Source organism: Rhamphochromis sp. 'chilingali' (assembly GCF_963969265.1).
Source record: "Rhamphochromis sp. 'chilingali' genome assembly, chromosome: 2".
Taxonomy (NCBI): Eukaryota; Metazoa; Chordata; class Actinopteri; order Cichliformes; family Cichlidae; genus Rhamphochromis; species Rhamphochromis sp. 'chilingali'.
In genome coordinates, this window is record NC_137930.1 from 13,972,998 (window position 1) to 13,988,199 (window position 15,202).

The 15,202-nt window shown below is 36.8% G+C and overlaps 2 protein-coding genes across 2 annotated transcripts; one reads left to right on the forward strand and one right to left on the reverse strand.

Moving 5' to 3' along the window:
• The first annotated feature begins 2,210 nt into the window (after window positions 1-2,210).
• s100z (S100 calcium binding protein Z) lies at window positions 2,211-4,514 on the forward strand. The gene is made up of 2 exons (XM_080875228.1): window positions 2,211-2,375; window positions 3,854-4,514. Exons 1-2 carry the CDS (start codon window positions 2,235-2,237, stop codon window positions 4,007-4,009), a joined length of 297 nt encoding a protein of 98 aa, XP_080731354.1. The 5' UTR covers window positions 2,211-2,234; the 3' UTR covers window positions 4,010-4,514.
• Window positions 4,515-10,982: 6,468 nt separating this feature from the next.
• On the reverse strand, window positions 10,983-14,779 carry crhbp (corticotropin releasing hormone binding protein). Its single transcript, XM_080874264.1, has 7 exons — window positions 14,608-14,779; window positions 14,428-14,521; window positions 13,861-14,018; window positions 13,189-13,399; window positions 12,438-12,583; window positions 11,776-11,893; window positions 10,983-11,689 (listed from the first exon to the last, which is right to left on the reverse strand). Exons 1-7 carry the CDS (start codon window positions 14,695-14,697, stop codon window positions 11,535-11,537), a joined length of 972 nt encoding a protein of 323 aa, XP_080730390.1. The 5' UTR covers window positions 14,698-14,779; the 3' UTR covers window positions 10,983-11,534.
• Between the last annotated feature and the right edge of the window lie 423 nt (window positions 14,780-15,202).

Below are 15,202 nucleotides of genomic sequence, written 5' to 3' on the forward strand. Positions count from 1 at the left end.
TCAATTAAAGATATTAGGCGCTCTTCAATGGGAATGTTAATGATAGCCTTTTATTTAAATGCATAATTTTGGACATTATTAGTGTTAAAAACAGTTATTATATTGAAGCCATGTTTTCTTTATTGCAATGAAAAAGGTCAAATTTTACCTGTAAACAAAATGGACACATCATCTTTTCTCTTTGTAGTGATCTTAAAGCTGCTGCAAATGACGAGAGAGAACATGAGGGGATCTAAAGTGGAAGAGCATCTGCCAAGTGAGCAGGAGACAAGCGTGTCTTTAAATTCATTTTCAAATAGCAACAAGATTCCTGGTTTATCATAGGGTAAAAAAAATGATCATTTAATGGCCTATAGTGATGAGTATTGTGATCATGTGCATCATTTCATCAAAGTGCCTGTTGCTTAGAATTTCACTCTACATCTGTTAAGTTGTACATGATAGACATGGATCATCTTGCGGAAAATACAAGAATTTTGTATTTATTGAAAGATAATTGTGTAATGAGACACATTGCAGTGTTTGATGTAATGCCAGTTTATGGTTTTACAGGGCACCTTCTGCACAATCATTACTAACAGCAGCTGTGAAGGAAACAATTTCATCACCTTAACAAATGGAAAGTCATTTTCTTTGTGACAGTGGCTGCAAGTGGGAGAGAAGTTGCAGGGACACCTGACAACGAACATCTCTCAGGTGTTGTCACGAGGGCTCGGAGCTGAATAGAGTGTTATTCTCCTCTCTCAGTTATGACACGGTGACAAAGGAGGGGCGACTGTGTATGAGAGGGACACAGAATGACAAAGGATGAAAGCTGCAGTTACTAAAAATAAACCCAAGAACGAGAACATCAAAACATTTGAATCGCAAGGTCAGCCTGAGAGAACAAGAAGAAAAGCAGCAAAGTCACTCAATGCAACTTTCATTTTATAAACTTCTCCACACATGGAAATTCAGTATATAAGGCAAAAAAAGAAATTTCTGCAGTTCTTGAAAGCTTGGAAGTCAATATCTGGTATAGCCAACTTTATTCTTTAACACTCTTCTTTAAGCAGTCTTCAGGAATAGCCTTATTGAAGGACACTCAAACCTTTTTTTCCACGTCAATATGCATTTGGTTTCAAGATGTTCCCACACTGCTATCAGTCCATAACGGATAGTTTTCCAGTTTGTGTTTTTCTATCCAGGTATGCTTTTACTGCATTGGCAGTGTATTTGGTATGACTGATATGCTGCAAAATTAAGCTCTTGCTTCTGAATTTTTTCAGATGGTATTGCATGGTAGAACACAATCTGAGATTATTTTTATGTCTTCAGAATTCTATCAATTTTGACAAAATCTCAAACACCACTGACTGAAATGGAGCCTCAAACCATTCTAGCCAATAAAAGTATTTATTACGGCTATAATCCTGTCTTGGTCTCTGCTCTTGAGCTGGGTTTTTTGGTTAGTCCTGACAGTCAGCACAAGGACTAGACTAAAAGTGAATGAAAAAAACACCAATGTCCAGAAAGGCTGAGAAACTTTAGCAAATTTTACAACAAAGTGTGTCTAGTTGCAACTGGGCAGAAGTTGTATCTTTCATTGCGTAAACATTCATAGCTAATCCAGCTGAAAGACCCATGCCTAATGCCTTAGAAAATGCAAATGCATAAATAAAAGGAATGAATGAATATTTAAAGGATAGGCATAAAAGCCATGAGATGCTTCGTGTTCATTTGTCATTGTTATGATCAGAAAGCACCTGCTCTAAGTAGTATCTCCATGCTGCCCTTTTATGAGTAACACATCAGAGCAGGTAGGCAAGTTTTAACCTATTCTATCTCTAATGAAGTATATTGCACAGTACTGAACTCACTTCAGGGATATATTAAGATACACATGCGTCAAGGCTCACGTCTGGCTCAGGATTTGATGAATACCCATGATACATGGTTTGTTTTTCACTTAGCTACACTGATTAAAACCTGGAAAGAACTGTTGCCATGGGGGTCTCACCTGTGGAATTAATTATCCCACGTTGCATCCTCTGACTTCCTGATAAACAAGCCATTCAGAAGAGTCTGTGATCTCATTTTTGCAGGACTCTAACCAGGTAGGAACACCACTGTTATGAGCTAATAGTTGTTGTAATGCTTTTTCATATGTGTGTGTGTGCATGTGTATTTTTGTATTATTTGTTTTACATTATTTTTCAGGAAACTGCAAGCGCACCTTTAATCTCTCCAGCAAAATGCCAAGCCAGCTTGAGAGTGCAATGGATGCACTGATGACAGTTTTCTACAATTACTCGGGACATGATGGAGATAAATACAAGCTCAACAAGGGTGAGCTGAAGGAACTCTTGAACAGTGAGCTCACTGACTTCCTCACGGTAAGGCTGATGTTTAAATGCAATGATTATTTTGTTGTTTGTTTTATCTGTTCGGCATTTAGACAAAGATTTGATGTCATGCAGAATTTTCAACAGGAAGCACAATCCCTGTATGGATTTAAATTAATGGGAACATGCTGGTGTACTGAAGTATGACTATGCATTTCATTAACTGAACTATAATGACCAATAGTAATTGCATTAATTTGCTTATGGATCTTGAACACTTTGAAGTCTTATTCACTTAAAAGTCAATCTTAAGAGTGATGTGTTCAAATGATGTAACATCCTGACCTTGTTGGAGGAAATTGTTTTTTCATTGATTGCTTTCTTGCTGTCAAAGTGTAACTGCTTGTGGCTCTCGCATGACCACCATGGCAAATAAATGATGCGGGGAGAGAGATAGATAAGGTCATTTGAGATAAATCCCTGCCCCTGAGTCTGTGTGATAGCAGCGCGTACAAGCCTGCAATTTCAAATGATTGAGACCACAGCATCAACAAAACAGCCAAGGTCTAAAACCTGATGCCTTCAGATATCTTTCTTGTTACTGTCCGTCCCCCTTCATGTGGGTGGGAGGCCTCAGGTGCTCACACATCATCATCATCATCATCAGTGACCCATATCACCTCCAAATATAGACACCCTCGTGATGTCATCACATCCCTGTGGGCTGTAGTCACCTCTGAGAATAGACACAGTGGCGTTCACCCTGAGTTTCTGCCAACAGGAAACTTTGACACTTGACAACCAAAGCATGATACAGTACTTACTACTACATGTTCTGTCTTGATAGAATTGAAAGAATTTTAAAAAAGTAATGCAAAATTCAAATTAAGTGTGCTCTTGATTAAGATTGTTAGATTTATTTACTGATAAAATGGTAGTCTTGCATTTTTCATGTTTATGTCTACTGTCGACTCACTCAAGGTGACTTTGTATTTTAACGTAGCTTTGAGCTTTTCAGACCAAATTTAAATTGAAACTACATTAGAAAATGCAAAACTGCTGTGGTGATATTTTTTCTAATTTAAATTAACCCCCAGTGTGGATTTTAATTTTAACCTTCTGAGAAATGCTGACTTTAGTGCCACAACAGAAAGATCACTGGTGCCTTGGAGGTTAGAGGACGAATAAAAAAACGTCTTGTTTCCCAGTCATGGAGGAAATGAGCAAAGTAATAAATGTCGCATTTGATTAGCTGAGGCTCACGGGTCATTTAGTGGCAGCATCACTCTGCTCACCACCGGACATGGGGCTTTGCCTTGAGTCAATATCAACCACCAGTAACAGTCACATTTTATGCATTATTACCGGAAGCTTAGAAGCGTTGAAGGTATTTGGCTAAGAAGTTGATAATATTGGTAACAAGTTTGTTTTATGGAAAAATCATTACAAGGCATTACAAGAGTCACAAAGACATAATCATTCCAGTTGCATATTTGTTGAATCACTATCTGTTTGTGTTTTGTTTTCAGTCTCAGAAAGATCCCATGCTGGTGGAGAAAATCATGAATGACCTGGACTCTAACAAGGACAACGAGGTGGATTTCAATGAGTTTGTTGTGTTGGTGGCAGCTCTGACTGTTGCCTGCAACGACTTCTTCCAAGAGCAACAGAAAAAAAAGAAATAGGTGTCCAAAAAAACCCAATGTCCATCCACATTTTAAGCTGTAGCTGAATTGTGTCGTAGTTTTCCCAGAGCATAGGATTGTCATTTGTGGATGTAAATGTAACAATGTACAGACTGGAGCTGTTAAACAATCACTTGATCTCACATCGACCTTGTCTTTTACAAATTATTTTATTATTTTTGTTATAAATATAACTAGAAAAACCCTTTCCTTAAGCCCTCCATGGTGTTGTTATTGTTGATTTTTTTTGTGTATGGAAGTGTTTCATCCAAACCTTTGTGCATAAATGTGTAATTGGTTTTCTTTTAGTTTAGTCTGCAAAAGAAAGAATAGAATAACTTAATGTTGATTAATTCAGAGGTATTTTCCTTAAAAATGATAATGTGGTCATCTAAAAACCTTTCCTAAATCCTTACAAGATTTTGTTCCAACAGATGTCTGGAAGTTTTAAAGGTCATATGTTCATTTAATATGTTAAGGATGCAATGAACAGTTTCGCATTTACTCTTAGCCTCCGTTCCCTAAGGGGAATTACCTTTTCCTGGCACAAAATTAGAGTCGTGGAAAAATACGCAGGCCCACAGTGATTTAGCCAAGCGTTCCCCTGTAAAAGGAATAAATGTCTCACTGCTATATGCCATGTGTGGTATTTTGTGCACTTTTGAACAAGATTTGACTTCAGCGTTGTCTTTCAATAATTTCTTATATGGCCACAAATGAAACCTACTAAAGATTCTTGAAGACATCATGTTAAAAGTAAATGCACTTAATAAATGTAAATCTATCCTGTGTGACTTATTTTATGCTGATCCACTGTCTTGCACGACTGTATTATCCTGTAAAGCTTACAGTGCATTCAAACTCCAGTAAAACAGTAAATTGTTACAATATAAAATTACTATTATAGTAAATGCAACATTGTACCAAAAACTGTATCATAAGAAAACAGGTAATTGATTTAATTAAAATATGTGAAAAGCATCAGGCATTTAATGATAGCTGTTCAAGTTAAATACTTAATATACAATTTTAAAGGTTGCAAGGAACCCACACCTCTCCAAAGGCTCACAATACACAGCTGTGGGGTTATTAGCTCTTTATTGTGGCACAACTGGATTAATTTGTTTCGATTTCTATCCAATTTTGAATTGAAAGAGCTGTTCAGGCCCGTTAAGGACATATAGGAAGACTACACAGATGGAGTGCAGTTTATTGCAGTGCAGTTATATATAATATGCATACAAACTGAATCAGGTAAAGCAAATGAGTTTAGATGAGCATAAAACTGAAATACTCAGCACGAGTTTCTACCTGAGTTTCCCTTTTGGGAAATGACTGTGTACTATGTCTTTATGACGCATGGTGATCCCAAGTTGGGTCCAGCTGGATCAGCCAAACACACAGCTACAACATCCCCTCAAGCAGAAATGCAGATTTTTCTCACCTTGGGAAGGACAAAAGTGTACACTGAAGCTGTATTTTCTAAGGGTTTTCCTCCCTTTCTCTCTCTCTTTTTCTCTTGCTCTCAGCCCATTTCCCAAAATACCAAACTAGACAGTTCATTTGCAGTGATATTCTCAGCTGTGACGTGGACAAAATTACTGAAACAAAATCCAGAGGCAAGTCTGATGCTTTTATGTGAGCAGATGGTGCTTGCACAAACCCTCACCACGACAATGCAATTTGTCTGTGATTGGCTGTAATCGAGCAGGATAATCACCCCATGGGAAGATGCCATGCCATAATTATGCATTTTGTTCAATTTTTAAAAGGTTGCAATCAATTCTAAGTGTCATTTGATAATTTTGAAATGTGGATATTTATATTCTCACTCGTGTGATTGCCCTCCACTTTCACAAACCTCTTCCGAATGTTCATGTGATTGTCTCTTTATTTCCTGTGAGCGTCATGTTCAGGAACTGGCTTCTAGCAGAGCAAAAAAAAAAAAAAAACCCTACCCATCACACAAAGTTTGAGTCATCAGCCGTGATCAGATCTTCATGTCCTGTGTCAGTGTATTCATTCAGCTATTGTGGGGGGAAATGCATCCAAATTATATGGGGCAGCTAAGAAATTGTTAACATAAAAGTGGTTGCACCTAAAGCACAATTGCATCTTTCTAGCACAAAGACATTACTAGAGAGAGATTTTTAAAGCAGAAATTTTATATAATGTAGTAATTTTCTTATTTGTTAAAAAAAAAACTATAATTCCAAAAAGCATAATTTAATCTATACCTAATATAATGTAAGAGGATGGAGAAAACAAATAATATTAAATATTAAACAATTGTTTAAAAAAAAGAAGAGTGTTTTTGACACTTCAAAGAGAGATAACGGGATATTAAAGAGGACATAAGAGACAACTGATGAAATATTATTAGTATTATTGATCTCTAGCACTTGGCAAAGTACAAGACTCATTCCCTGAACACATTTTGTTGTTGTTTATAAAACTCTAGATAAAACTGCATCAGGAAATCAATCCAGGAAATGTGCCTCAGATTAGTATTTTCAGTTTTACCAAATATGGCACAAAAATTGTGATTTCAATTGACTGAGTTGAGCACAGTTGTAGCTTTTTGGGACAGTTTCTCCTCACTCCAAGTGTCAGCCATCCAAATGTAGCTGCTACCTGTGACGTCTTTAAAATATGCCTCGAGCCCTTATCTCCCACATGCTGTCCGCTCCCCCTTTTCGTCACTCTGTGCGTCACCGTTCGTGCCAGAACTCCTCATTAGGAGTGAGCTGTGTTTGTGAGTGTGTGTGTAATGCTTTTGGTTTCTTAATTTTCTGATAAGCATTTAAAACTTTGTGAAGAGAGCATTTAAATTTGAAATCATTTGTTGTTTACATCTGTAAAGAAATATTGTAATAATAAGACATAAACTAATAAGAGAAGATAATTTAAATATAATATAAAATCCCCTATTAGAGATTTCTTTTTATTTTCCAATACTGACTGTGTGCTATTAGTAGCAACGTTTTATTTATATATCACACAAACTAAATTCAAAGTCTAAGAAAATGTCAAGGCAACATTATTCAATAGATTTTCTTTGAGGTTAACAATAAAATATGTGGTTTGGCACAGGGTATTACATCAGACACTGTCTGGGTTAGGGTTAGGGCTTGGGAATATCAGTGGGAATACACAAGCGTGTGGTTTGTGTATTCCCATCCACTTCTGACTCACCTGCAAACTGTGGCTCTTTTCTTTTCTTTTCTTTTTTTTGTAAATATAAAGAAGGTCCAAGTTGTTTTCTGTTAAAAATTCATGAAGTTTTATTTCCCACTACCACCGATTTATAAAAAGGACTAGATGCTTGTTTTTTGTATTTGGTTTTTTGGTTCTCATATAACTAGGTGAATCAAGAAAATGAGAACTCAGTTGTGGAAACGACACCACACATGAGGGATAAGCAGCCTAACAGATTATTAGATTGTATTTAGGGGAATAAAGCATGTTGTCTTTGTGTACTAACCTTGTACTTAATGTATGATGATAATGTATTTTGATTAAAATGGTATAGTTAGCTTCATTTATGAAGTCTGGTCATGTTTGCTTGGTCAGCCTCCCCTGTGACTCAGCCAGAAAATGAAAATGACAGGGGTTTTTTTGTTTTTGTTTTTGTAAAGAACAAATTAATATTTATTTTAAACACATATTGGTGTTGCTTAGTAACAAATAAGGGGGGCAGACTTTCTACAACAGATTGCCTTATCTGGGAAAGTGGTGTGCTCATCAGAGGATGACAAGAGGACAAGAGAAAAAACACTTTCCTGCTGCCCCTGCTGGAACATGTATGGCCTGATCTGTCTCTCATTGATAGTCCAGCCTTTGTATCACTTACTGGTGCAGTTCTTCACTGAAAATTGTTCTACTCAAGAATTTACTAAACTGATGCCGAGATTTTAAACTGAAGCTGCTTCAAGACGAAATCTGGGTTTGAGCTAAACTTCCCAGGAGGCCTTTCTAATTACAGTAAGGTCATTAATGATTAATTAAGGACATCAATTAATCATTAATGTTATTTGTCAAAACAGACATATGGACTCTTTGGAGTTTTGTCAGTGAAGATCAGCAAATATGATTTTCAGTATAAAGGATATTTAATATCAAAGATCATTTTTAAATAGGATTTGATATGTGACCAAAGACGACTGCTGGCACCTGCCTGTCTTATTACTTTACGGCTTTCAGTAAGTAGTGACCTTTGGCAAGAAACTGAGCATGTTCTGTGTCACTGAGCTACAATGTATTTGGGGTCATTTGTTAAATAAGAGGACACTTCCTGAACTCCAATATTACTGTGGTTTAAAGAAACTACACGACCAGGAGAAGTACTCTGGACTTCAAGACAGTGCTCATGTTTCCATAAATTGTTCATCTATAACAGGAATTGTGGGTCTGTTAAATGTATAATGTTCAATTTCAAACCTGTATGGAAATGTAAGAAACACTTTTAGTACCTCATCATGTGACATTGTGGTTCAAGATCCACAATGTGTGTAACCTAAATGTGTGTATGTATAGGGTACAAAAGTCTTGAATTTCTTGTAAAGATTTAATGCAATACAGGATATTATAAAAGCAAAAAATATTGCTGAAAAGTGGCGTCGTGATTATGCAACTGTGATATTTTGAGATGCACTGCACTCAAAATATTGAGTGCCTGTATCTTCTCTAATCTCCTGTTGAGTGATCGACAAATAATTAATCATCTTCGCTGAGAAAGGCCAGATTCAAATGTCAAACATAATTTTCTGTAGAATAACAGAGTAGTTCGGTATAACTGACAGCATCAAAAGCAAGCTGTGAGTCCAAAATACACACGTGAGGAACATTTGAACTAAACTACGGCTTTATACAAAGAATGTGATGTGGCTGCTGCAAAGCTTTGGTTGACGATTCAACGTCTATCATACTGTACGCACAGGACAGGAAAAAGCCAATAATGTCTCAGATTCTTTGTGTCATGGAGTAAATGCGTCATCTGGCTTGTTCATTAACTACATCACTGAGCACAGAGAGAATACATAGGAAGCTGCTTGATTTAGTAACACAGTGCAACAGAACACATTTTTAAACATATAAACATAATTGAGAATGATGGTACAGTCGGTGTAATGTACACTCGTGTAATTAGAAAAACATGTAACACATAGGCTTTAACAAAAAGGATTTTCTGCTGTAAAGCATCTGAGATCCTAATGGTCTTGCCACTCATTGCTTTTGTATCCACAAACTATTAAGAACAACACCTTTGTGAAGCACACTGTTGCACAGGTGACAGTTTTCTTCATTGATATTCACAAAATATAAATACAAGGTTATTATTTAGCGTCAATAGCAGCAGCGGCACATATGTTTTGTATCCAACTTTGTCCACACTATTCAAAAAAGATAAAGACCACCAATGTGGCTTCAGGACACTGTCACACATACACACACGCATACAGACCTACAGTTGTTGGCTATAAAGTCTTGGGCAGTCGTTCATCACCAGCTTGTGCCTGCACATGTCTCTCAATGATAATACACCTTCAGGCCTTTAATCACAGGTCGCCCCATTGGTTTGTGTGATTCAGGCATTAATATTTTAGAGATACCGCCTGCTGTTTTCTCTGTAGTGACAACAAGAGTTCATTATGTACCCAGGACAGTCATCAAAGGCAGTGACATCATTCCACATATGAGGTAATGATGAAGAAACACGTACTCCACTGAACACATGATGGTTTTGCAGACATGGGTTTGCTAAGACAGGAGCCCACAATGTCTGACTTCACCTGATATGCCCTAAATCTCCTGCATTTAACTGGTGACACGTAATTACTTTCAACAGTGAATCCATGTTTCTTCTTATATCTTTGCAAATAACTCATTCATAACTGTAGTTGTGACAGAGATGACAGACACATTTTATTAAGATTTGCAGACCCTACTCCACCTCTATTTTAGTTTTTTGGCAATCTACATTTACCATGAATATTTCTATGTTGTGTATATAGATTAAAAGCACCAAATGTTAGCATGGAGCCAAAAACTGGATTATTTAAGCATGCTAGAGGGTGAACATGAGTTAAAAAAAAAAAAAAAAAAAGATTTAGGAAGCATTTAGCAAAATAACCAGTCGATGTAAACTAGAATAGAATAGAATAGGATAGAATAGAATTCAACTTTATTGTCATTGCACATGTCACAAGTACAAGGCAACGAAATACAGTTTGCATCCATCCAGAAGTGCTTTAGCCATGATATAGATATATTACAGAAATGGGTCTGTTATAGGTATGAAGGTACAAAAATGTGTCTATTATGGGTATGTTACAATGTACACGGTATGAAAGTATGTTATGAATATGCTATAACTATAAGTATGTACAGGCTGTAGTGGGTATACAAGCTATGTACAGTCTATGAAGAGGATATAAATATGAAACTATACAGAAATATGCAAGTTATAAACAGTTGTAGAATTATAATTATCATATTGTACAGAATGATTGTTTATACAGAATTATACAGTAGTGCAGTTAAGATAAGTTAAATATGTGGCTAATTTCTACAGAGGCTATATAAAGTGCTAGTGGGTGTGTGTATGTTCAGTCCATTACTTTAACATGGGTCAGATATATATATATATATATATATATATATATATATATATATATATATAGATAGATAGATAGATAGATAGATAGATAGATAGATAGATAGATAGATAGATAGATAGATAGATAGATAGATAGATCTGACCCACGTTAATAGCTTATATTATCTTTGGGATATTTTAATATGCTTAAAAATTTTTCTGGTACTAGGAGATCAAATCCAAGGTCAAAGTAGAGGTCAAAAGGTCAAATAAAGGTAATATCTTAAAACCTGAGATCTGACTGCTTTTTTATGAATGAATTAAAAGAGAGTCCATTTTTTTCTTTCTTTTTTTTTTATAATAAGAAAACCCCGGTTGAGTGCTTTGTCATGCAATATCATTTTATTACAAAAAACATTTTTGGTCTTTTTTTTAATCAAATCCCCTCATAATGGCGATGGCATACTCCCTCACTTTACGTTCACCCTCCATGTCCATGATTCAGCACATCACCAGTACTCACACAAACAGAAGGTGACATTCATTTTAGCACCATTCCTTATCAAGAATGTTGATGACAAACTCCCAAAACAACATTATAAGTCTAATTCTGATAAATGCACACAGGGCGCTCACAGCATATAAAAACAAGTGTGGTTCCACCAAACACAAAAGGACACTTAATTAAATTTATTTACAATAAGATGAATGAAATTTAAAAGAAAAATCTATTTTAATAAATGTAAAGTCGAGTGTGTAATATCATAATAGTCCTATGACACTTATCTTTTATTTTTCATACACTTTTATTTCAATGTCCTCAGACATTTTATCTAATCAGAGGGACTGACTGTTACTTTCACTTAAAGCCATTTTAAAAACATTTGCAGTCAAATGCTACATTTGTCACATAAGATCCTGTTAGGATCAGTTATTGAAACAGAAATCTTCCACGTTGTTGAGTTTGATCGTCTGTAGCTCCTGGCTGTCTAATAGCCTGTAGCTGAAAGACACGCGGTTGACAAACTTCCCGCTGGACACCATCCTCACCACAGTGTTATCACAGCCAATCTTCATGTGAGCTGCAGGTAGAGCAAAAGGAAATCTTAAGTCTTGACTGGTGTTTTATTTAAAGAGAAGAGGAGGCAGAGAGATGGTGTGCACTTACTTGGTCCAGTGAAAGCGATGCAGAGGTCAGTAATGGGAAGCAGCTTTGATGTATCAATGCCGTTTCCCCCCAGCAGCTGTACAAAGTCTCCTGATTCTGCACATCCGGGCATGGATCTCTATGGAAATCAACATAGAGTGTGATACAAATACTAACTAACAAATACTAAATACTTATTGTGCAAAATAAAGGTACATATAGTGAATTTTTAAGGACAACATATATTATGATAATATGTGTTTTTTAATAAAAAATATCCTAAGATAAATTATTTTAAGTTTGTAAAAAAAGAAAATGTCCTACCAAGCACACTTTAAAAGCTTTTTACCTTTTTTTATGCTGATGTTATTCTGTTTAGAGCTAAGAGAAAGCACAGGCTGGTGCCATTTCATCTCTTGGAGCTACACCTTGTTGTGACTCTCATTTAAATCACTCCATAACTGATTTGAATCTTATTCCTTATATACCTTATACCTTAGTATGAGATCTGAATTTGTTATAATTTTAGGGGTCTGGTCACTTAAAATCACTAATATTCTCAATGCAAAAATCACTTTTTACTTAAGGTTTCAGTTGCTATATAAACTGAGAAACCCTGTAACACTGAAGATGAATTAAAAGCACTGCGGCAATATTCAAGGGTGTTTAGTGACTTTCTTTACCTTGGGGAGGTGGTTGTAGTGGCCCAGGCTGAACTCTGAGATGCTGATCTCTACTGGATATATGATGGAGAAGCTGCAGTTTCTGTGCTGCTGTGGGATCGCCATTGTGTAACTGCCCTCTGGTGACTGTGACATGACATTGCAGGCTGCAAAACAATAGACAAGGGTGGATGTTGCAAATATGATCACTTTGATGGATGTTCAGATAGAAGCATAGGAATGTACACATAACCTAAAGGCTGGGGTTGTACATGCATGATTCATATATACATGGTGTTAAAGTACCTCTTCAATTTGTTGCATTGAATGACAAATGTCAAAAGGTCAAAAATAATTCTATGCTTGTGGTCTGTTACACAAGCATTTTTCAAAGCACTATTTCACTATTATTATTATATCTAATTAGTAAAGATCAGGTAGTTTCAAAGAAAATGAAGAAAACTTTAATGCCTTCACTGAGGTCAATCTCAAAAACACTTAAAAAGCAGGTTCATCATCTAAGTTGCCCTTTCCTTTCATGTTACTGTGGGAGAGCATTTGCAGCCTGTCCTTGGTCCTCATCCAGGAACACAGTGGTGGCAAACTGTCTACTAATGGTGCAAGTGATGACTAAAGCACCATGTCAGGCTGCCAGTATCACCACTGAATTACACATTAATTGCAGTGTAAATGGGCTGAAAGCTCAAATGGTTATGTTTATGTGCATGCAGGGAATTTTAGAGTTTACTTCTGAAAATGACCGTCTACATACGAAAGGGGTTGGTGTGTTTCCTGACTGTCAGGGTGAAGCTGCTGCCGGCACTGTGAATGCGGAAGAAGACCATGGCCACGTTCTGAGAAGAGCGCACACTTTTCCTCAGCGATCCAGAGTCGCAGTAATCCACATAGCGCTCGAACAAAGGCAGTGGGTGATCGTGGGTGCTGGGAAACTTTTCCCCTTTCATCACCCAGCCGTCGAACACCTTGATGGGATATATATTAAAAGACAGAAGCTTTAAGTAGAATTTTATATTTAATCGCAAATTATTTCTTGATGGTTTTACTAATGATGAGAAAGAATATTAAACTCTTTAGGCCGAAACTTAACCAGTATGCAAACAATAGGGAAGTGATTTTCAGGTAGCTCATCTAAAGGAAGCAGGTTTGTGCCCAATTACTTTATGTTTAAAGAGCATTTTGTCTAATTAGGAACCAAGATAACAGACCCCAGTATTTGGTGACATGGAAACACAGAGCAAAAGCTTTATCACAAAAGCACAAAAAAGTCTATGTCATTTCCTGTAATTATACAAAAATTATGCAATAAAATAACGTTTTAAGCCCTTCAAGCTCAACGTGACCAGATGCATCTACCCATCTTGTGATATTTTGCTCAATATAAGAGGAGGGGGAAGGTGTTTCACGAGAAGCGCTGTTAGCTTACAGTGATGAAGTCTCCTCCCGTGCAGTCAATGTCAACGCTGTCATAATCCACACTGATCACTTCATTGGGCTCTGCCATGAAGAAAGCGGCACAGCTGAGCTGAGGGCGCTCTGCTGTGAAGGTGAACTGGCCCTCCACTGCAACCATGTCCAGACAACCTGAAAGGCATTCCAGGAAAGAATGTGAAAACTTTGCCAACCAAATATGAAAAATTATAAATAAATGAAAACACATTGATCTACTCTAATTACTATTTATTATATTTATTATCCTTTTTTAATATAAATATCTTTTTCTGCTGCGTTTTCATTCATTCTCTACATTCCAGCTCTTTTAGCCTATTGATTATACTTAGGTGTTTATCGAGAGCAATTTTGGTAAAACCAAAATTAAGAGACAGAAAACAAGTCTAATTTACCAAAAGTATACAAAAACGCTACCTCCCCTTTTATCTGTTCTTCAAACGCATAAGTTGCAAAAATTAAAAAACAAAAACAAGGAAAACCAGCATAAACCATCAATTATATGTTTATTTAAAATATTATAGATAGATGTCACGTGACTTACGTAAAGGTCGGCGATACATCAACTCTTCGGGCATTTCTCTCTTGAGTTCCGAGTTGAAAAATGAATATAATTCATCTTTTGTGATTTCGTTGTTCTACAGAGAGTGGGAGAGAAGTTTGGCGCGTCTCGTTTGTACCTTTGAATCTTCTAAGAAGTTTCTGTATCTGTCCGGACACTTACCTCAATATACCTGGAGTCTCCCTTGAGGACGGACAAGCACAACACCAGAAAGAAGAGCTGCTCCCGGAAAGTGCGCTCCATAACGCGCATCTCTGTCTGCAAGGCTCACCTGAGCGGAGAAAGTCTGAGCTCCTCCGCGACAAGCGCTGCTTTTTATAGGAGCAAATACTGTAAGGACCAAGTGACATGTTCGCCCACCGTGGACGCCCTCCCCTCCCATACGATCCACTCCTTAAGCAGCCAATTGCGTAGCTGTGACGAGAGCAAGGGACGAATGGATGAAAAAACAAAGACAGAAAGGGAAAAGCTGATCTTCCCTTCCCACTCATCTTCCCTCAAAGCGACTCAGGTAGCTGCTGCAGCCCTCCCAGACTCATACCGATCATTAAACAACTCACATTGAACATGTTTGCCCTCTTCTCTTTGTTCTAAATCAAAAGTGAAACGAGTGATGCATGCACAAGGGCCTTTTACACTGTGTAACAAAAAGGATATTAAATCCTTTCAGTACTGTGCAAAAGTATTGAGCCACACCTTTTAAAATATTGTATAGGATTATTGAACACAGGTGCAATGATCTATTGAGAAATGTGAA

Excerpts from the sequence above, each read along its gene's own strand:
- s100z (XM_080875228.1), top strand. The coding sequence starts at position 2,235 with ATGCCAAGCCAGCTTGAGAGTGCAATGGATGCACTGATGACAGTTTTC. Across the intron at positions 2,376-3,853 it reads AGCTCACTGACTTCCTCACG|TCTCAGAAAGATCCCATGCT; the intron begins GTAAGGCTGATG and ends TTTTGTTTTCAG.
- crhbp (XM_080874264.1), bottom strand. The coding sequence starts at position 14,697 with ATGCGCGTTATGGAGCGCACTTTCCGGGAGCAGCTCTTCTTTCTGGTG. Across the intron at positions 14,019-14,427 it reads GATGTATCGCCGACCTTTAC|GTTGTCTGGACATGGTTGCA; the intron begins GTAAGTCACGTG and ends AATGCCTTTCAG. Across the intron at positions 11,894-12,437 it reads ACTACAACCACCTCCCCAAG|AGATCCATGCCCGGATGTGC; the intron begins GTAAAGAAAGTC and ends TGATTTCCATAG.